Source organism: Oryzias latipes, chromosome 19 (genome assembly GCF_053564925.1).
Source record: "Oryzias latipes strain Hd-rR chromosome 19, Olatipes_Hd-rR_3.1".
Taxonomy (NCBI): domain Eukaryota; kingdom Metazoa; phylum Chordata; class Actinopteri; order Beloniformes; family Adrianichthyidae; genus Oryzias; species Oryzias latipes.
Genome location: NC_136255.1, coordinates 20,226,234 through 20,248,675, shown reverse-complemented (window position 1 = coordinate 20,248,675; position 22,442 = coordinate 20,226,234). Strand labels below are relative to the sequence as shown.

The following is a 22,442-nucleotide window of genomic DNA, read 5'->3' as shown; positions in this document are numbered from 1 at the left end:
GCACAATAAACAATTGTAAATATCAAACACACATAAGACCGAAAAAAACAAAAACAGTAATATTTTTAACAATGTGTGTACCTCGTTGTTTTTTTATAGATATACAAACCAAGTTAGGGTGAACAGACGCTATAAATGCACATTTCGAAAAAAAAGAAATAATAGGCAAAGGCATGGCAAAAAACAATTCAAAATAATAATACTTTTGATATATTTTGATAAGTTACTAATTACTAAAATTACTAATTATTAATGACATCAGAATTTCCTGGATCCAAATTTTCCATATAGAAAAGAACATCACATAAGGAAAAAAAGGGAATATTTAAAATTTTGAGTGGCAACCTATTGTGTATATCAGACCAAAATATTTTAACCTTGTTGCAACTGTATGAAAGATGTTCTAATGTTTCAGTTTCAGATGAACAGAATATGCATGGTTCCGATTCAAATTTGAATCTTTTATGTATAAAATCTCCAACAGGGTAAATTTTAAATATTATTTTAAAATGCGTTTCTTTCATTTTAGGTGGAAGTGGGTACTTTGTGTATAAAGAAAAAGATTTGTTCATTTGGGTGGATGAAAAATAAAACTTAAGAAAGAAAAAAAAATTAAGGGGCAAAGACCAAAACATAAATATTTCATTTTTTGTCAACATGATTTAAATATATTACGACGGAGTTTTAGGGCCAGTTTACAAAAAAATATTTCTTTTTTCAAATTACGACTTTTAAGTTGTAAATTTACTAAAGAAAGTCATAAATGTTAATTTACGAGATATTAAGTCATAAATTTACGAGGTTTAAAATCTCATAAATTTACAAGAGAAAAAGTCATAGGTTAACAAGGAAAAAAAACAACAAAGTTTTCCGTTTATCAGAGCCTAGCTTGAGGCAGAAATATGTGGAGCCTTTTGTGAAGCTTTATTTGACGACTCAATATCAGATTATTTTCAGTGGAGCTGGCTTTCCGGGGTTCGGTGACAGTAAAGCAGAGTTTCATAAGATAAGGATCTCAGAAACACATTTGAATGTAGAGGGCCGCTGCAGCCTTTATTTTCCTTTTTTTTTTAACTTTATTGTATAAAACGGAAGTACAATACAAAATACAATTTTACAAAATAAACTTCAGATATGTCAGGGGAGCATCCATATTATAATCAACCTTTATTTTCCTTTTCATTCACATAACCTGAAGTTCATTTGTCTCATTACGTCATGAACCTGTCATCCGAACGCTAATGCGGAAGTAAACAGCATACGCCCCCTCCTCCAGAAGAAACGTCCCGTTTCAACATAAAACAATAAAGAGGAATGAAAATAGTCTGTGATTTTAGCAAAAGAACGTTGACAATGCCAGAAAGTGCCCCCCCCCAGACGGAAGCACCACAATATTTATTTTATTTTGTTTCACTCATGTAATGTTGTATTTATCTTATTTTTTCTATTTTTTTATTCTTGGACTGTTATTTTGTTGCTATTTTTATTATTGCTGCTTCTTTGCATTGTCATGCTAGTGAGAAACAACATCTCGTCTCACTTGTGTATTTCTCTCCAAATATTTTGTGTGGAATGACAAACAGAATCTTGAATAAACATGGAGACACCAAAAAAAAAAACCGTAGGTAAAATTTTTAACCTATTTCAATAAAAGATGCCTAAATGAGTTGGATCTGAATCTGAGATTCAAACATCACATGACCCTTTATCTCATTGGGAAGACATTTCTTACTTCACTGCACAACAGGAATCAAAATTTGGAAAAAGAACACAAGTTTTTTTACTGAAGGTCACACTATCCTGTATCTGTGTGTTATAATGCCCTGCTTTACCATTTCTAATTCAAATTAAAACAGTTTTTTTTTATTAAAAAGAAATGTTAACAACAAAATGTTATTGCACAAATGATTTTTACTCATAAAAAATATAGAATTTTGCCTTTCATCCTATTTGTAGGGATGTTGTCGTCTTGACCAGCGCTCACAAATCCTTTAATCGGACAACAAGAACAGGAAATTACACAATTAGTCTCTGGGTGATCTCTTCCTCCTTCATTAACATTTCTGATCAGATCAATTCTGTTCCTTTTAAAAATATATATACTGTAACACATTACTTCCACCTTCATGTTTTATCTCTGTAGATCATCATAAAGCAGGAAGGACTTTTTCCTTCTGTATTTTATTTAGTTTTAAATCACTAAAGTAACAAACTGTTACATAGAAAAGTTGTTCAATGTGTAGAAATTGGAAATCTCTCTTTATGTCAATGTTTTTTAATAAAAACCTGCTCTGAAAAACCCTGACATACATTTTCAATTTCATTTGAGCTTTTTGTAAAAAAGTAGCGGAGAAAAAGCAAAGTTTGTCAGATATGACATTTTAGAGGAGTCTTAATTAAACACTTAAATTGGAGATTTTACAATAAAACAGCTTCCTTCACGGTGCTTATTGTTAAGATACAACCCCTTTATTCACAATATTTAAATAAAGACTTTTTTTTTCCAAAAATAAGTAGCTAATTTTACAACGCGTGGTGTATTTAAAGAAGAAAATTTCTGGCTGTCAATCTGTGCAGGAGGGCGTGACCTACAAGCTTATAGGTCAAGAGATGAGCACAGGTTTGTTAACTTTAGTGCACATAGAAACATATATTAATTTATATTTATTACTTTAAATATGTTGATTAATGCTTACAATTTTATTTAAATAATATTTTTTTAAGACAAAATTTGGAAAGATTTTATTAAAAGTTAACAAATAAATATTTAAAAATAATGCTTAAAAATACAACATGTACCTTAAAAAAGACATGTAGTTTGATTATTTTTGCCTTTTTTCCAAAACTGCATAGTTCTCATAAAAATAAAGGTGTATTTTAATTCATATATTTTTGAAAGTTTCTCCTTTTTTTTCCTGTAAAATAATTCTGGAGCTTCACAGGAAGAAAGTTGAAATAATAACAACAAAGAAAGGGAAAATTAGAGGCCACAATGAGGTAAAAATGTTTGGAAAGCTTGGAAGTTGCACAGATTTGTGTGTCTAATGTTTTAAGAAATTGCATAATTATTGATAAAAACTTTGAAGGGGACTTTGGTTTAATTCTAATCCAAACTCCAGCTGCCAAATTGTTAAATGATAAAAAAATTGTCTCTAACAATTAAATCCTCTGGTTAGTCTTTCTGTAATAAAATGAGTCAACTGATGCTAAAGAGTTGTGATTTGAACTGCTGCTTTCCCCAGAACAGTGGAATTAGATTCCACTCTTCCTCTGAGAATCGATCTGCCTCGCAGGGTAAACCTAGATTCTGTCTCTGCTGCTTGGGGATGGGGATGTCATAACCTGCATCCACGTTTTCCAGGGGAGCTGCAGAGTGCAGGTGAGAGACAGCAACGTCGTCTTAGTAAAACGGTCTCATTGTGTCCTCACCGTTTTCCAGGTGGAGCTGAAGAGTGGAGATCGGTTTGATGCCACCATCAAAAATAAGGATGAGGAGGCCAACATCGCCCTCATCCACATAAATCCATTGGTATTTCTTTATAGAAATCAATGGGGTCTTGGCTTGCTGTGACCAGCAAGTACTTCCTGTTTGGAACACAAAGGGAAGGGGTCACTAAGCCCAGTTCTCTTATTCCTATAGGAATTCTTAAAAGAAAAAGAAATGTAATGCCAACATATACAGAAGACAAATAGTTCTTTTTCAACCATTTTCCCTCATCCTAACTTTTCTGGAGCCTCCAATGCTGATTTCTAACCACACGCAATAAAAAGTCAAAAAATAATTCAAGTAAAAATGAAAAAAGCCACAAAAATCTGACAACTTGGTAAGAAAAAAAGTCTTTCCAAGATTTTTATTTTAAGAAGAACATTCTAGCCAATAAGACAAATTTTATTGAACGATTATAATTTTGCTCCTGAAAAACTTCCTTGATAAGATTACTTTTCTTTCTTATGACCAAGTTATTCCTGCTAAATATCTAAGCAGACTTGAAGTTGTTCTGCACTTCCAGGGGTCATGCAGAGGTCGTCACAGATGAGTTATTTGGCAAAGGCTGATTCTCCTGGACGACGTCCACTGTAAAGGATCAGAGACCTCCCCTCTGGATGTCATCACGAGATCCAGGGATGGACCGACTGCTCCCAGAGTGAAGACGTTGGTGTTCGCTGCAGAGGGAGATCCAGTCAGGAGAACAAGGAGGTGTCGGTCATTTCACCTTCTGCAGGTGTGTACTTCAAAGAACAAAGAAAAGCTCACCAGTGTCCTGTCTGCTATGGCAGAGCTACATTATGCCTCCCCTGTTTTCAATGTGTTTTTGTGTCCAATCTAAACCATAAATAGACGATAGACAAATAAAAACAACAGTATAAATGATATGGAAAGTAATGAAATGTAATAAAAATGTGTACAATGTACATTTGTCACAAAGGGGGTTGATGAAGTACCCAAGCGCAGAGACGAGGAGGCAGGAGGTTCCAGGTATAACAGCATCTTTAATAAACAAAAAGTAAAAACCAAAAACCCCACTGCAGAGCAGGCACGCAAACTTGAAATACTAGGGAACATCAAAATAACATCAGACTATGGACCAGCACAGGAAGAAGGGAAAAACAGGACTTAAATACATAGAGACAAACGAGACACAGGGGACAACAAAAAGGGTAGATGGGGACCAAAGTAAAACTGGAAACAACAACAAAACAGCAAACCTTTCGAAATAAAACAGGAAACAAACTCAAAACATGACAGAATAAAAAGAGAACAAAACACACAAGCAACTAACGTAAATAAAGAATTAGATTATTAGCATACACAGAGTAAACCAAAGTCACACATTCCGCCCATTGACTGTTTAAAGAAAATGGACTGAGGAAGTGTGACAGAACTAAAATAGTTATTCTGACAAACATAATGGCTGAGTACCATAATAGCAGTAAGCTTCAGTAGAATTCTATGGGATTTTGGCTTCTTGGTGCCACTGGGTACTTCCTATTTAGAACTCGAAGGGGAGAGCTCCCTCAGTCCAGTTTACGCATACGGTCAATGATTCAACCCAGTTTGCACAGAATTTCACAATCTGCTGTGAGGCACTGCCTCTCATTGCAGCCTGTGTTGTAAACGAATGAAAAGTTAAAGCAATTTTGAAGATAAAAATAATAAACTGTATTAGAATAAGGCAAATTGTATTTATAACACATTAATTTTTAACATTAGTTTACTTTTTATGGTGGCAGGTGGGGATGATGACCTCACCTGTCTTCCCTTGCTGCATGTCCCTGTGGTCTACATGGTGTGGTGGGACAGACTGCAACACCATTCTGTACATAGTACAGTAGAAACATAAATATTCCATCATTTTATAATTGAATCAATGTATCATTAAAATCTGCACAAAAGTTACAATGGGAAAAGGTCAAACATATAATGGAAATGTTTTGGAGAGCATAAAAACTTTTCTGCTCTCTATAGCAGGGTTCAGTTGAAGCTAGGTGTGAGTTTTCTTGTAAAGGTATGGATGTAATTTCAATAAAAAAAGGCCAATGCACAACTTTGTCTCTGAACAATGTTTTATTTTGGGAACTGTTAATCTTGCATGTTTGAAAACATCATTTTCAAGAGTCTCTTGCAGATGAAGCTATAATAAATATTACACTTCCGTTTTTAATAACACAGAGAAGGTGGTTATTCTTTTTTTCACAAATTATGTCTGTTTGGATGAACAAATGTATCAGGGCTTCAATGCAGAGGTTGGACTTTTGTCTAGCATTTTTATTAAAAAAAAAAAACATCCCAAAGCACAAATTCCTTCCCAAGAAGGGTTGATTAACAATCCAAGTGTCATCCTCTTCCAGCCCACAATGAAAACAAAAGTCTAATAGAAGAATAGAAAAATAGTATCTTAAGCATTAAGTATAGCTTCCAAGTTCAAAATCTGGACTAATATTATTGTAACAATACTGTTGTTATACTATTTATGATGCATTTTTATTAAACTGAAAATCTACAAATAAAGACAAGTAATTTATATTTATTAAAGTAAAATACTTTGATAATTAAGATAACCATAGGATGACTTCTTTGACTGACAGGCTTTTTGACTGACAGACACAGTAGTTATTGTAAATTTTCAATACATCAAAACAGTTTACACCCCACTAAAGCCATGGTATCCCATCAGCCCATTGCTTGAGTTTATTCATGAGTAGCTTCAAATTCACAGTAAGTTAATTATGACCCCAGTGTGTAGTACAAAGAGCCTACCTCCGTATGCAAGGCTATTACTACCACCTGATTGCTAACGCAAAACAAACCCAAATGAAAAACCTAAATGAACATTTAAGAAGGGAGCTGGTAAACACATCAGCTCTCTTTAAACTCATTGGATCAGAATTTTGACAGTCAGCAAAACAATTATCAGGGTGAAGACAGATGTCATCTGTCCTGGAGCACTGCTGCTCTGGATCCTTCCTGTAAAAGGGAAACAGGACAACAAAGAAGTTAAGTCAAGCTCCTCCTTATCTACAATAGGAAGGTGATCAAGGTGTTCTACCTAAGCTACGTGGGTTCAGATGAAGTGGTCCAACTGAGATGGCTGAAGAGTCATGATAGGACAAGTCCCTCCTGAAACGCGTGGGGTGACCAGGATAACAATGCTGCAGGAAGAAAGTGTTTAGTTTCTCAGCAGCAGAATTCATACTGTCTCTCTTTGACAGGTTTTACTTACAGCTGTGCAGTTGTTGTGTCTCAACAGACACAAGTGGACATTACAGTGAATGAAAATGGATGAGAAGTTGGTAAACGTGAACATCTTGAAGGAGAAACGAGCCACAGTGGAGATGCCATTCTGTACCAGCTCAACTGTACCATCATCTGGATTGGGACATCTGTAATAAAAAAAGATAGAAAAAGTAAACAAGACTGATACACAGACGAGATGTTTAAGATAGTTGGTGAAGATAAAAAAGTCATTCTTTACTCTTCAGCAATGAGATCCCAACGAACAGGGTAGTTTGCAATGTTGACTGGTGTCGCCCAACATGAGTCCAGAACAGTGGAAATCTGTTGTTGATCCACACCTTCAGTCCGCACCTCAATGTAAAGCCTTTCATCTACCACCATTTCTATGTTTGTATTAGAGGTGAAGGGGAAGCGGAAGGCTGCGTCCTGATAGGGGGTCATCCTCATGTGATACACACCAACACCAACTGGAAGCTTCTTCCTCACTACACTGTAAAAGAGACGGCAAAAGAGAGCTTCAAATCAAATGACATCAAATGTTTTAGAGAATCTAAAAGTGTCTATCAAATGGCTCCAGCAACCCTGTGACCCCGAAATGGATTCAGCATGTTCTGATGATGGGTGAACAGTCTCTTAAATGGACATAAAAAGCAGACAGTACAATCACCTCTCCAGAGGGTTTATGCCCACATCCATAGACAGGGCCTGGGACAGAGGGTAAGAACAGCAGAAGAGCAAATGGACGTTCTTCTGACGGCTTATGATACTTCCATGAGTATCCACATCCCCCTGAATGGTGTTCTCATACATGAAATGGGTTCCATTGCTCTGGACATTAAAATGAAAAGGGAATTAATGAAGGCAATCCCATTTAGTCAGTTTTGATAACAGGTTAGCCAATAAGTTTACCCTGAGAACGGTTCCACAAAGATGACCCTCATTGTCAAAGTGGAAAACAAGTCTTCCATTCTGAACAGTTCCATTGCAGGAGCTATCTTTAAGATGGAGAGCACTGGAGTGAAAGCCGGCCTCAAACAGCTGGCAGCGGGACACAGACATGGTCCCTGAGCTGTTTTCACAGGTGATGGACGAGTCTGTTTGACACCAAAAGACACAAAAAGAAATTGTTTTACCACTTCAATCTGCAAAGCCATATAGGGATTTCTGTGAGAGCATTTATTCCATGAGATCACTGAGGGCAAAAAAAGAGTTTAATACAGCGTTACACATCACTGTTCCTGTGGCATTCCTGGGCAACTACAATAAAACAAAAACTCATTCCACTGTCCTGCCTCATTGGCTGAGATGCGTTTAAACGTTTTCTGAAGTCATCGTTCCAAAGAAAACAGAGGCCGTTCAATTCTCAGAAGACAAAAACAAAGAATAAATAAAAAAATCCATTGATACATATGGATGCAGAGTTCATTGATACTGTATATTTCTGTTTTTCATACTTTTAGATGTCTAGATCTTTTAGATCTTAATAAATCCCCTGTCACTACTCTGTTGACAATGCTCTGGCTGCACTTTTAAATTTCTATGTGGAATTATTTACTGAAAAAGAGCTGCTGAAAACAATTTTGTTGTGCACTGCATAATGATAATAAAATATTCTGATTCTGCACAGTCTGCAGGATTGCATTCTGTAGATACTGATGCTATAAAGTACCATAACTCTGAGATGTGTCATCTCTAGTATTCTTGTCATTATTTGGTGCAATCACCAGAAAAAGCTGCTCAGCATTAGATCAGGGACCCCACCTGCTGGCCTGTTCACAGTAAGAGCTGAACATTTTATCAGGTTTTCTGCTGTCAGATGAAATTGATAGAACAATAGTGCTGGGCATTAAAGTACAGTAAAAATTCTCTCCTGATCAAGCCATTGACCTCACCGTAGCTCTCATTGTTTGGTCTATGATGGTGCTCATCGCAGAAGCAGCCGTACTCTCCATTTTTCTTCCCGCACCACTCATGTTCTGCACAGTTCAGCTGTTCACAGGGATCTGACAAGGCTGAGAAAATGATAGGTGTTATTGTCTGCATATGGTATAAGGACACATCATAATAGTAGAGCCGTACCACAGTGTAAAGCAGGGCGCCATTCTGGGATGTTCAAGCCTAAAACAGTGCAAGTTTTCTCATAAGCTGAAACTGCAGAACACAGCATGCCATTGGCTGGAGAGTAGAGACAGAGATCATAGACGCAGGAAGAGAAAAATGGCTGTGGGTCAGAGTGCAGGTGACAGGCGCTGAATGGACCACTGGTGTTGGTGATGATGCTGCAGAGTTCAGAGTATTCTTGTGAAAAACGACAGTGTCCATCTTCATTTATTTCATCAGTGGATCCACATCTGGAGAAAAATTACAGATGTATAGTCTGATCCAGCACCAATAAAACACTGTATGATGGTATGATGCTTGTGCTCAGAAGCTCACCCTGGCTGACTGCTTGGTGACTTCCAGCTGTGTCCAAACTCAGTGTCATTTTGGGCGAGTGTGCCACTCGGTTTCACTTTATCATCTGAAGGATCTCCGTTGAAGTTCCCACACATCCCACTGACTTTGTTCTGATAGTGCTGACTCATTCTGACCAATAGAGTACTCTGGCCATCAAATTGGACAATAAGGTCAGCTGCATTAAAGACTACAAAGCCTCCCTGTGTTGACACTTGAGCTATGCCTCCTACAGTCGTGGGAAGAGACACATCAGATCCATCTACCTGGAAGAGGAGAGTTCAACAGAGTTAAAGAAGACGTGAGAACAGAAGAACAAAGCAGTTTGTTCTGAGAGTTGAGTTTACCTTCACTCTTCTGTTTGGTCCAATCCTTACACGCACACTCTCTGCATCTTTAGAGAAATGTATGTCCACTGATGACACAAAGGACACATGGTTGTTGCCACGGTGATTGTTGGTGGCTACAACCTCAAACTGGGTGTGATTGTTGCCATGACTCCCAGTCTCAGTAATGATATAAGAGCATGTTCCCTGGAAATGAGCCAGGGCACCATCAAAGGTGATGTAATGCGGGTCTCCCCAGACAGTGCAGGTGGACATCCCATCATAACAGCCCAGCTGGCCATTCCTGACGGTGCACTGCTGTGCAGGAGTGCAGGATGCAGCGGCACAGTGCACAACATCAGAGGCCAAACATTCACATCGCTCAGAGCAACCATCTTTCCAGAAAGACTCTCCAACCTGCAGAACAGGTTTAAGAAAAGGTGTTGGCATCCATTTACAAAGGATGATTAAGAATGCAAAATAAACACCTTTTATTTCTCATGCCTTACAGAACAAGTTCAGTTTGTGTCAGAGATTTGGAACCAGATACTGGATATAGTTTCATTTTGCAAAGTTGTTAAAGTTGTGACAACGGCATTATATTTAAATTTGTTATTTTTTATCACCAAATGGGATTTTTTCCAGCAAAGAAAAAATGGAAATCAATCATTAAAATTTAAAAACATTAAAAGAAACATTCATAAAGGTCTTTTAAAAAACTGCATGAAACATCTCTTTTTGCAAAAGAGAAAAAGAAGTTTGTATGAAAAACCATTTGATGGTAAAAACAGATAATGATTCAATTGGTTTAACAAGTGACTTACATTATAGTAGAAGCCGCCATATTGACACCCACAGCTCTCCTCAGGAACACAGGTTGTACCACTTCTGACGAATCCCTCATCACAGAAACATCCCTCTGAGCAAGCATGCTCACAGGTAGCATTGGTGCTGGAGACACAGGTGTGGCCACAGTCTGTTCCACACAGCTCATAATGGCTGTTTGCTGGACAGTTGATGCCTTGAAGGGAAAATCGACCAAATTAAAAGCATATACTTTTACATCTTTAAAAACGTTATTTGATTTATAGTTTAAAGTCCCCCTCAGATGAAAATCAAGGTTTTTTTTTAGTTTTTGACATGTACCTCTGGCATTTTTCTTATGAAAGAAAACAACTGTACTAAAATATCCTTCGACATTTTAATTTTTCAGTATTTCTCCTTTTAAATCAGTGTCAATCAAACTGTCGCAAAGATGCTTGGTTTGAATTAATTAGTTTTTGTTATGTCACAACTGCACATGCACATTGCACAAGTTCCCTGATTTGCCCAGTTCAGCGTGCACATCAGGTCAGGTGCGGAGGAATAGAATATTGCTGCTTTCCATGCATGCATTTTAAGTGCGTCCAAGGCTGGATTTTGTTGTTGGCCGGACACGTTTAAAACTAAACTTAAAGTTTAAGTCCCATTAGCTGCCAGACCCTTGCGCTGCGCCCGTCACTCAAATAGCGCCGCAGGACCTCAGATTGCATCTGTAACATTGACTTAACACTGAAACTGGCCACCTCTGCCGCTCGAATCGTGTTTGGTGAGAACCCAGCTTAACCCGTAATCCAAAACTTAACCCTTCATTTGGGTCCGTGCATCCAAGAAAGGTTTTGAACTGGCCGCATGTACTGTATTTGGAAAACTACGTGTGAATAGTAATGTTTTTCATTCATTCATTCATCTTCTTAACCGTTTATTCCCTTTCGGGGTCACGGGGTTGCCGGAGCCTATCCCCTGAATGAATGAATGAAAGATGAATGAATAGTAATGTTGCCAAAATAGGCTTATCAACGTATTTTGTGTGTGTAATTCACGTGTAACTGCAGGGCCCGGTACACATCTGTTTTGTCACTCCGCACATTTTTCAAAAAGTGTCAATTTGGAACCAAAAATAAGTCACTTTAAAAGTTTTCTTCATTGCTTAAGATAAACCTTTGAGAATAGAGACTGTCAGTCTGTGTCATTTATGCCCCCCACTCCCCACCCCCTTGTGTCAAACTGCAACGTGTGGAAAGGGGGGGGATCAAGGGCGGGGCTAATCAGCTCAGCATCCATAACCACACCCATGTAGAGGAGACCTTGGAAACAGAGGCTTTTTAAGATATTTAGGTTTTGGGACTTGGGTTAAAAACTTTATAATCATAACTAAAACACCACTGGGAAAATTTTTAGAAAAGAAAATGACATGGGGGACTCTAAGGAAACAAGTCAGTGACTCACTGCAGGTGGTGTTTTGTCTCCAAGGATAGATCCGGGCATTAGCAGACTGACATGCGCTCACATATGTCTCAATGGCCCTGCACAGAAGATCGTTTCGAGCATTTCCACCCACGCAAACGTCAAACACGCAGTCACTGAAAAACGGGGCTGGATCCACGTGTTCATGACAGAAGCTGAGGGGGCCGTCAGCTGCCTGAATCACCTCACACTGAACTCTGGCAGCTTGATCGTTAGTGCACCGTGGACAGGAGGAGCCACAGCCATCACTGCAGCTGTAGTTGCCTGGAACTTTCCAGGCTGCCCCAAAAGCATCAGGTGTGGTGACTGCGGCACCATCTGGGCTATGGAAGTCATCATTTGGATTGTCGTTGAAATTTCCGCAAAGTCCACACATGTTTCTTCTGATAATAAAGAGAAAATAGGAGTATTTCAATCCTTCACATCCTTAAAACATGGGATTGGTATAAGAGCTGCAACCACTGATCTTATGCAATAAGATCCAAATATTAAAGGTCGAGTTAAAACTGAAGTTTGATTTTGTTTCCACAGTGCTCTCTTTGGCCTTGCACACTTCCCCCACATGTTACTGTTAGTGTAGTGTAAATTGACGATTTAATGAATAAAAAAAACAATGTCACTTGTAGTCTTCAAGGGAATTCCTACATACTTTGCGTCACTAAATCATGTCACACATGAGAAAACTTAGTAAATTAGTAAATACCTGTAATCTGGAGGTACAGAGATAGACACCGTGCTCCATCCATCATACATGACGCTTAGACCAAAACTTGTACGGACAAATGTTTGATATCCACTTGCAAATACAGATATGTTCCCATTCAAGACGAATGGTAGGTTTCTCGTTATTCCATCAACCTACATCAAAGTAAATAGAAAATGTGTTTTTTCTTTTATTGCAGTTGAATGATATTATTGTTTTCTCTGATTACAATTGTACTCAACATTTGTTTGAAGTTGAAACATGTGTAGGGTAAGATAAGTCCTACAAATCGATTAGCTGATATAAAATTATAAGCAGTGTTTTGTTTAAACAGATACTTACCTCTACTCTGTTATTGCTAAACATCCACACTTTGTAGCCCCACACAGTAACAGCAACTTCAGCTGTGATGGACACGGGCAGCCCATTCCATGGCATATTCTTTGCCTCCACAGAAAACTGATGGAGCCCACTGGATGAATGGCAAACCTCTGCTAGAACATAGCGACATGTTCCTTGGAAATCGTAGGTCTTTCCATCAAACGTCAAGTAGTGGGGGTCTCCAGAGGCAGAGCAGGTACCACGAGGGTTGGGATGGCAACCAAACTCGCCATCTACCACTCGACACGCCTCATCGGGACCACAAGAGTGTGGCACACAACTGACCACACCAGTCACACCGTTACAGCTGCACAAACTCTGACACTCTTCTCCATCCCAAAACTGTTGACCACTTTGCCAATAGCGCCCTTGATGGTAGCATCCACAGGATGTTGGTGGCACACACCGGTTTCCATTGAGGACAAAGCCATCATTACACTGACATCCATCCTGACATGGAGTGTCACAGCTGAAGGGGAAGGAGAGACTGGGGCAGGTGGAGGGACAGGATGTCCCACAGACTTCTGAATGGCTGTTTGAAGGGCAGGTTGCCGCTGCAGGCAGGAAAAGAAAACAGATTTAAAAATAATCCAATTAAAGGTTACCTCCAGAAATTATGGGTATTGTTCTTACCACATCCAGTTGTATTCCTCCACTCTCCCAGAGAAACCCCCTTTTGTTGGCACATTAGGACATAATCTCGTAGAACCTGACACAGTGTTGATTCAGGATCTTCAGATCTACGGAGGATGTCCACACACACGTCCACTTGCTGTGATGGGTTCACCACAGGCCAGCAAGGTGTAAATGGACCATGTGGTGAACTCAGGATGCCACAGTAGTCACTGGAATTGAAATTGGTCATTATGTTGCGATTTGTGTTTTCCACACAGTGAGATGCCAGGGAGCCTTCTCTCCAGCTGTCCCCAAACACCTGAACACTATGGACCAGGGTTCCATCTGGTGTTTGAAAGTCATCATTGGGCTCATTGTTGTAGTTTCCACAGAGTCCACCAAGTGAGCTGGTGTAGACAACAGGTGCAGTGACACGAACAAAGTGAGGCCAGACGGTTTGCACAGTCAAACCAAAAGATGTGCGAAGGATGATGCTGTGAGTGTTGCTATGGAAGATGTGGAATTGGTTGGATGCAGAACTGAAGGGCAGTCTACTCAGCTGACCATCAACCTAGAAAACATTAAAACACTTTGAGGTATTCAAAAATTAGAATATTTACAATATTTGCTTTTTGAACCAAGGTTCCGTATGGCTGTAAATATTTCAAAATAAGAAAATCTTGTTTTTACCCAAGAAAATTACAAATGAAGAAAATGTTCTGAAAACTTTGCTTCGTTTATAGGATATATACTACAAAACATTTGTCCAATTTAATCATTGTTTCATGATCATAATTTTTGGCCAAAAAAGTTAACTGCCTACACAGCTTTGTTACTGTACAGTTCAGTTCCAAATTACATAATTATAAAACACATTCACCTACGACTGCAATTTGCATTAGTATCCGAGCAATATAGCAGACCATTGGCAGGCTTGTTAATTGGCAGCTGATTTTGACATCTTTTTCACAGCATGCGACACATTTTAAACCATGATTACAATCAGGTTTTGGATGTTGAAATATATTATAGTCACTTACCCAGACTCTGTTGCTGCTGTCCATTCCAATAGTGACTTTTGCTCCCTGAGCCTCAATGTTTAAATAATTGGAAAAACTCTCCTGGCCTTGTGGCACTTTTTCTGTTGACACATTGAAGTGTGGGTGATCAGATGATCCAATTACTTTGGCGACAATCAGTTTACATGCTCCAGGATACTGATATGTCAGTCCATCAAAGGTTTGATAGGACCCTGGCCCCCTTATCAAACATGTGGCGTAACCATTAGGTCTGCATCCTCTTTCTCCAGCATCTACACTGCAGGATTCATGTGGGCCACAGCCATGGGGGCTGCATGTCATTGAGCCAGCGGTGCAGCTACAGCGCCTCCCACAGTCTTCATCCAGTATAACAGTCTGTCCTGATTGATAATAGCGACCCTCAAAGCTGCAGCCACATTGAGCATAAGGAACACACTGTCCAGCACTGAGGACGTAGCCGGTATCACAGACACAGCTCTCCTGAACAGGAAGGGGGCAGTTTTGGGTGGAGTTAGGATTAACACAGGTGGATGGACATCCAGTTGCTTGAGACTCAAAATGGCTATTGGCTGGACAGGGGATTTCTGGGTGAAAAAATGTAAAAATACAATGCTTCAGCCATTTGATTAGTAATAGTATATTCGAACAAATGCTTAACAACTAGAAAACATACCACAGAAGCCAGGTCTTCTCCAGCTTGCAGGCTGGATCCCATTTTGTTGACACTGACTTGCATATACACCTAAAGATTGGCACAGAATGGGTTGGTATCCTCCACCGATGCACAGATCATAAACACAACTCTGCACAAAGTTTTGTGGGGGAAGTGTTTGGTGGCATGCTGCAAAAGGTCCAGAGCTGTTCTGAAGGATGCCACAGTGGTCATTGTTGTTGTATAATGCAGTCTGAGCTGCATTGCAGCCAGCACATTCCAGACCCCGACACTGTGCTTCACAACCAGGATCCTCATCACCAGATGCTCGCCAGCTGTTAGCAAAATCTACATCAGAGCTGACTACCTCGCCATTGCGAGTTTGGAAGTCATCTCCAGGCTGATTGTTGAAGTTTCCACATAGACCACATGTTGCATTCTGGTACGTGTAGGGTAGACTGATTCCGACATGTGAATATGTGTCATAAGATACAGTTAAGCCAAAGTCAGTGCTGACAACCACACTAAAACCTGACTGATAGACCTGGACACGGCCCTGGTTGAGGGTAAAAGGAGTTGCTGTAAAGGTTCCATTAACCTGTGAGGTCAGAAAAAAAAAACAGTTTAATAGCTATTCATAAAACAAGGACAAAAAAACAAGAAACAAACAACCTCACCGACCTTTGCCCTTCCTGGGTTTCCTTTCACCAGCTCAATGGTTTCATTGTAGACAAAAACCTTGACCAGGCGTGTCCAGGAAACATGAGTGCTGCCTCTGTGCTCGTTTTTGCCCTCTATTCTGTAATAAGGAAGCCCATACTGACATTGTTCTGAGAGAACATAGGTGCAGGTGCCTTGAAAGTGAAACACTGTATCATCAAAGGTGTAGTAATGTGGATCGCCACTGATAGTGCAAGTGCGTCTCTGCACCGTTTGGCAGGAGAACTGAAAGGAATATGGCATGCAAACTTGAGAAAAGGAGCAGGGCTGGTTAGAGCACTGCAGGCCTGTCGAGGTGCACGTGCACTTCTGTGCACAGCTGGAGTCGCTCCAAAATGAGTCACCCAGCTGCACAGGTTCACCTGGAATACAAATAAAGGAATAGGTGTAATCATAGAGCAGTTGAAGAGACCAGGCATTGTACATGGCAGTAAAACATTTACTTTGATCACATACATTTACATTAAATTAAACTGTTGGTGAATTGATGGTGATTAAAAACTTGTATGCAAAATGGTAAGAAATTTATGGCCAACACTGACACCCTTTAGAGCAAATATTCCATCAATGGGCTTATGAGGCCAACCTGTGACTGCACTAGGTTTGTTTTATTGGTGGCAACCCCTGCAGTCCTTTGGTAGATGGTTCGTTTGGTGTCCAGTGATGAACTGTCACCCAGGAAATAGTCCCAGGGGATGGAGAATTGGGCCCCTACCAAGAAATTGTTGTGGAATTTGGGCCAAACTAAAATGAGCACGAATAACAGCTGACCTACATTTGGAATGACTGGTCTGCATCGGGGAATTCTGTTTGGGTGTAGTTGAGGAAGTGGCCACCAGGGGGAGTCGCAAAGTAGCATCACAGCAAAGCTGCCATGGCCTCTCTCAATCATCACAGATTTTTCAGAGGTTCCAGAAAATACACCTGATCACCTGCTGCTGCTCTACACACCTTATTGAGCAATAGGAAAAGCAGCTCTAGAGTTCACTGTTGGAATTTGGGGATATTTATGCAGAGGAAGAGGTAAGATGAGAATTTAGTCCTGGCCTCGTTCAATAACAAAGCTCAATGGTTAGAGTAGTCCAAAGGGCATACAGTGGACTTCCAACAGCTAAAGCTTAATGTTGGACACACACCAATAAAGAGAGCAGCAAGGAGACACTGGAAAAGGGATGGCAGCCTACTATATAGCCACACACAGTCCCACTTGGTCCAAGAGAAACTACTGTGTCACTTGACTCAATTATTCGTTATTTGTTCTCTAACATCAATGGTAAAAAATAAAAAAACATTTACAAATATATTTACCATTATACTGGCAGCCTCTTGTTCTACTGTTGATGTTAAAGGCCCAGCGACCCGTTACATTGACATTGCTGCTGATACTAAAGGTAGAGTTGTCTCCTGTTGCAGAACTTGAAAAAGATCCAGGAATGGTCAAATGATGAACAGAGTGTGTGGTGTCATAGCCAGCCTGCAAATATGATGATATATGTTAGATACCCTTCATATTTACCCTTTTACACCAGAGGTGTAGCTCCAGTGTTAACATTCTTTCAACTACCTTAACTCTTCTACCTTAACTGTTAACGCAATTAAAGTAATTCCAGCTGCTTCTGAAATGGAGAAAAACAGTCACGCACTAACATGCAACACTTTTTAGAAGTGAAGTGCTGAGCTAATTTACTCAAATCAGAGGATTCTGTTTTGGAGACAGCGACTTTTTGGGTGACAAGCAACACTTAATGTTCGTAAAGTTGGCGCAAAGCCAACTTGACAAGCAACTTTTCTGTGCCTCAGAATAAGCGGTTTCACTGTCATCGAGTAAACGTTCAAAGAGTTATGGTATGTGAAAGATAAAGATTGTATTTAGATGTCGCCGACAAAACCTTGTGTGTTAAAGGGTTAAGAGGATCCATGGGTTATGCATACAACATTGATGCTAAGCCACACCAAAAAGATGTCAATGTAGTAATGAATCAAACCTGAACAGCCCGAGTAGTTAAAGCGATAACTCCGTAGTTCATGAGCAGAAATGAGTGCTGGCCACCAGAGATCAACACAGCTTGAACAGTTGTTCTCTGAAAATGTGTCAAATAAATATACATTATATATGTGCATACGTGCGTGTTAAAATATTTTTGTGTTTTCTGAAGCAGTAGGATTGATTTTATTATCATGTTATGTATTGGCTTTATAAGTACTCTTCTGACTTACTGTGCCTGTCATTGGAAAGTAGGCCACTTCATACCATGTTGCCACAAAGACCCACTCTGCGTTGAAGTTTATGCTTGGAAAGTAGCTATTAATGTCCTGTGTAGCTTGTTGGAGGACAATGCCGTTGGTGTATTGGTTGTAGTAGACAAAACCATTTCCTCTGTTGTCCAAATCTGTCCAGAATGGAGCAATTATGTCTAGGGATCCATGCATTGGGAATGCTTGAGGAGTCCATGAGGAATATGGGACAGTAAATGTCAAGTGTCCGTTGTGATTGACCTGAGAAAAGATAAGCAGTAAGATGTTTGAATAAATAAACAATACAGTAAGACTGTACTGGAAAGGAGATGTCCAAAGAAGGCTCTTACTTAATAAAAATGCATATAAACTATAAACTATTTTTTATTCTGTCCCTTATAATCATATGTGGTAGTGTCATTCATTCAGAATGTTACATACATAAATGCTGTTGTATCTTTGACCGAAGTAGACAAAAGGTCTTTGCAGAACAATCTGTGGAGAACTTCCATCATCTGATTGGGAGCTTGCTGTTCCATTGATTGGATAAAGAGGACCTAGGAAGAAAAATTAGAAAGATGCCAGTGCTGCTGATCAAATCAGGATCAAACTATCAAAAATGCATGTCTTTCCTTGTTTGTATGATCCGCTCCTACGCTCGCCAGGAACTTGTAAACACCACTTCTTATTTATGAAAAATTCCTTTTTATATTTTAAAATTTTAATTTAGTTTCTCTTTTACAGTTAAAATATGAGAATAAGAAATAAAATAATTGAGCAAGCACTTTCTCTTTCCCATCCTAAAGTAAGTAAATGTATGTTGCTCTTCTTAATTTTAAACTCTTGTTTCCTTCTTTTTTCTCTAGGTTCAGGTTGTGTTTGTTATTTTGTGAAGTTGAAGAAATTCCTCATATAAAGTTTCCATAAATAAATGGTAAATGCTGCTGTTCTTAAAATATTTTTGGCAAAATTGAGATGTTCTCCAAAGCACAGAAACTTAATGATAAACTTATTATTTCCCAAAAAAAAGAAAAGAAAAAGGAATAGAAATGAATTTCCCCTGAGCTTTAGGTATATCTATCTGGTAAAACTCTTGCCATGATGACCAAAAATATTGATAGTGATCTTCCTTGTCATAAGTTAAGTAGCATAATACTCAAGGATGCTTTAATTTTGTGTTTTTGTGGCAACATTACAGTCACAAGTTTATAAAAATATAGTAAAAGTCAAATCTTACCTTCATTTTGGGCAGCCACTTTACCTGCAAATAAAACATGTCAGTCAGTAACGTACCAAAAAGATCACATTTAAAGTAAACACATAAGTTAGGTAGGGTACAAATTCCATACTTACACAGCCCTGACATGAGCAGGAGCAGCACTAAGACCTTACCCACCATTTTCTCAAAGCTTAAGAATCAGCACACCTAGTGTGAAATTAAATAAAAAAAATTGTAAAAAAAAAAAGAAAACAACACACACGAGAAAATGTTTTTAAGGATATTTACCTCATGTGCAAACAAATGAAGGATGCAACAATGTGAGTTTGCAAAACTAGAAAACTAAGTAGATTTCAACAAGAAAGCCTTTCCATGCAAGCATCTCCTGTGCATCAGATGAAACTAGAGAAGCAGCAGTGAGGATTTAAAGGCTGAAAGTTGGCCAAGTTCCAAAGCTTTTGAGTTCCAGTAAGATGAGGGATGGATTAGGTTCTTTTTGTTTCCGTGTGTCAATCAGTCATCTCACTGTGACGTACCGCTATTTAACTGATAATAAAAGTGAAGTAAAAACAATAAAAAGCTACAAACAACTTGAAACCTTTTGATTTTAGTGTTTTTTTTGTGCAAAACTGTTTTTATTGCTTTTACTGCTTTTTATTTTTTGACTAAAATACACTTCAATCATTCAAGTGTCTAGGCATTTGTTTCAAAGAAATATTTTCTTCAATATTTGTGACTGAAAAGGTCAGCATTGAACTTCATTTTTTATCTGAAATTAGAAATGAAATTCTATGCAGCAAAGTTGCTTTATTACTTGATAGCAAACCAAAAACTGTTCTATTGGTATTGGTATGCATGCTGCAGAAGCAGAAAGTTATAGCATTCTGAAAAGGAGATTGCGTGTCTTTGTTTGGTAATTTGTACTGTGTTAGGAACTGCTTTAGAAACTGTGTGAGAACTTCAGAAGTAACAATTATCAGCTCCTGTCTGCAACTTGATCACTTCCCCAAGTCTAAATTGTGTTTTACGTTACAAATAAACAACTAACAGGCACAACAGTATAAGTTTGAACACAAAGGGAAAGTAAAAATCTTAGATTAATGCAAGACTTGCTAAAAGGCGTAACACGAAAAGCCTTTAGATGCCATGATAAAGAAAAATACCTACTAAACAATGTTGACAGAAATAATGTCCTGTGTTTTTAGTGCTGGTGTCAGATTAATTCAATTTATTCGTATTTAGATTGACACATTTCTATTATAACTGTCTTTAGAAAAATAAATTGCTGCTATCAAAGATTAACTTGTTGAGCTCCAATTTTGACAATTGTTACAGAAAAAGAGGCATGAAAAACCTTTTTTGTTGTTTTAGTTGCTCATCCACTGACATCATTGCAAAAGCGTGAAAAATGTAGGTGTGGGACTCTTTCTTGTAATTCTTTCTTGTAATTCTCTGAGAAAAAAAAGGTATTTCCCTGAGAAGGAACACCCACATGGAGTGATTTCACGTGATCCATCACAAACAATGTTCAACCTGTATTGCTTTATGTTCTTTGTTATAATTTTTTACATAGATTTTAATTTTAAATAAAAACTTTTGTTTAAAAAAAACAACAACAACACAGCCAGCAACTACAAGGCACTGATATTTAAACGCTCCAGCAGCTGCATTTTGTTGCAGAATTTGACAATGTGAAGCAGATGAAGTCCAAAGTACAGAAGTTTCAGTTTAAAATTACTCAAAAAGCTAAAACTAGACATTTTGTTGAAAATGAGCATTACATAGATGGTCCAACAACAACAATCTTTACTGACCAGAAGCGGAGCTACGGGGTGAACAATGAGGGGCAGCTGCCCACCCCCACCATAAAGCTTTGCCCGAATTTTAAGTCAATCTTAGTATCAGTAATGACAAAGATTAGGAAATCATCAATGCAAGATTATTTAAATACCGCAAAGAAATAACACAAGTGATATTTTTTTAGCAGATGCCTTGAGAACCTCAAATAATGTATTTTGTTGTTTACCTTTTTTTTATCCTTTGAATCGTAAAGGCCTTCCACTTTGCTGTTCTGGTGTGCCACCCTCCCAAAGTCTTCTGCCCCCTCCTGCCCCATATAAAATGCTCCAGCCCCGGCCACTTGTGCAGACTCAGATGGATTCTTGTTTTAAAAACCTTGCGTTCCACATAATGCTTTCTGTCTCAGAACTCAGAGTGCAGAGTATTCTTTAGGAACAATAAAACATGTATTGGTTCCTAAGCCTTCATCCTAAAAACATCAAAGTAAAAATGTTTTTTTCTTGCATAGATTATCTACTAAACTCTAACCAGCAATGTGAAAACGTGCAGTTGCATCAATTATGAGGAAATGCACTCAGCTGTAGATATTTTTATCTTTACTTGTGTTACAGGTTGACACCTTTACTGAAATTATGTGGATGTTTATAAAGAAACTCATCAGCCCGTGTTGGAAAATATGAAAACACGGGCCTTGCTACTATCTGCCATTATGTAATATGTAATTTTTAATTACATCTTTATTTTAATTAAATTTCATTGATACTGGTGTTTGCTCGGTGACAAATTTTGTTGTTGTTTTGCATCAATAGTGTATGAATAAAAATGTGCATCTTTAGTAAACAGAACTTGTTTTATGTGTTTATCAGTTTCCATATTTGATTTAAAGACTGATTCTATATGAAATGGGCAGAAGTAGTTCAATTATACTAGTTGTAAATAATGAAAGTTATGGTAGACATCTGAAGTGCTGTTCTTCAGTATCTAACATCAACTTCACATGTGTAGAGCTTGTGATTTTAATTGACTTGGAAAACTATTAAATATAAACAATAAATTGGATTTTATGTGAAAATGACAAGTAGGCTGAACTTCAAAATAGTCGTAACAGCCCCCTTGTTATGCAAAAAAAAGAAAAAAAGGAGTTTGGGTTATATTTTATTAGTCTGCATATTTATAAAGACACTGTTTTTTTAATTATGTTTTATATACAAATTTCTGCTGTATGTTTTAAAAAAAAATCTAAGGGAGGGAAAAGGGTGTTTTCAACTTTAATTC

At 38.3% G+C, this 22,442-nt stretch overlaps 1 protein-coding gene across 1 annotated transcript; it reads right to left on the bottom strand.

The window, feature by feature from the left end:
* Window positions 1-5,547: 5,547 nt before the first annotated feature.
* On the bottom strand, window positions 5,548-19,999 carry LOC105358719 (alpha-tectorin-like). The gene is made up of 25 exons (XM_023949218.2): window positions 19,656-19,999; window positions 19,502-19,574; window positions 19,386-19,409; window positions 18,590-18,705; window positions 18,131-18,409; window positions 17,899-17,994; window positions 17,222-17,387; window positions 15,875-16,275; window positions 15,215-15,791; window positions 14,542-15,125; window positions 13,520-14,072; window positions 12,848-13,440; window positions 12,506-12,660; window positions 11,785-12,185; window positions 10,341-10,537; window positions 9,538-9,933; window positions 9,173-9,456; window positions 8,816-9,087; window positions 8,629-8,748; window positions 7,646-7,830; window positions 7,404-7,564; window positions 6,975-7,226; window positions 6,723-6,882; window positions 6,549-6,651; window positions 5,548-6,466 (listed from the first exon to the last, which is right to left on the bottom strand). Exons 2-25 carry the CDS (start codon window positions 19,545-19,547, stop codon window positions 6,375-6,377), a joined length of 6,213 nt encoding a protein of 2,070 aa, XP_023804986.1. The 5' UTR covers window positions 19,548-19,574; window positions 19,656-19,999; the 3' UTR covers window positions 5,548-6,374.
* Between the last annotated feature and the right edge of the window lie 2,443 nt (window positions 20,000-22,442).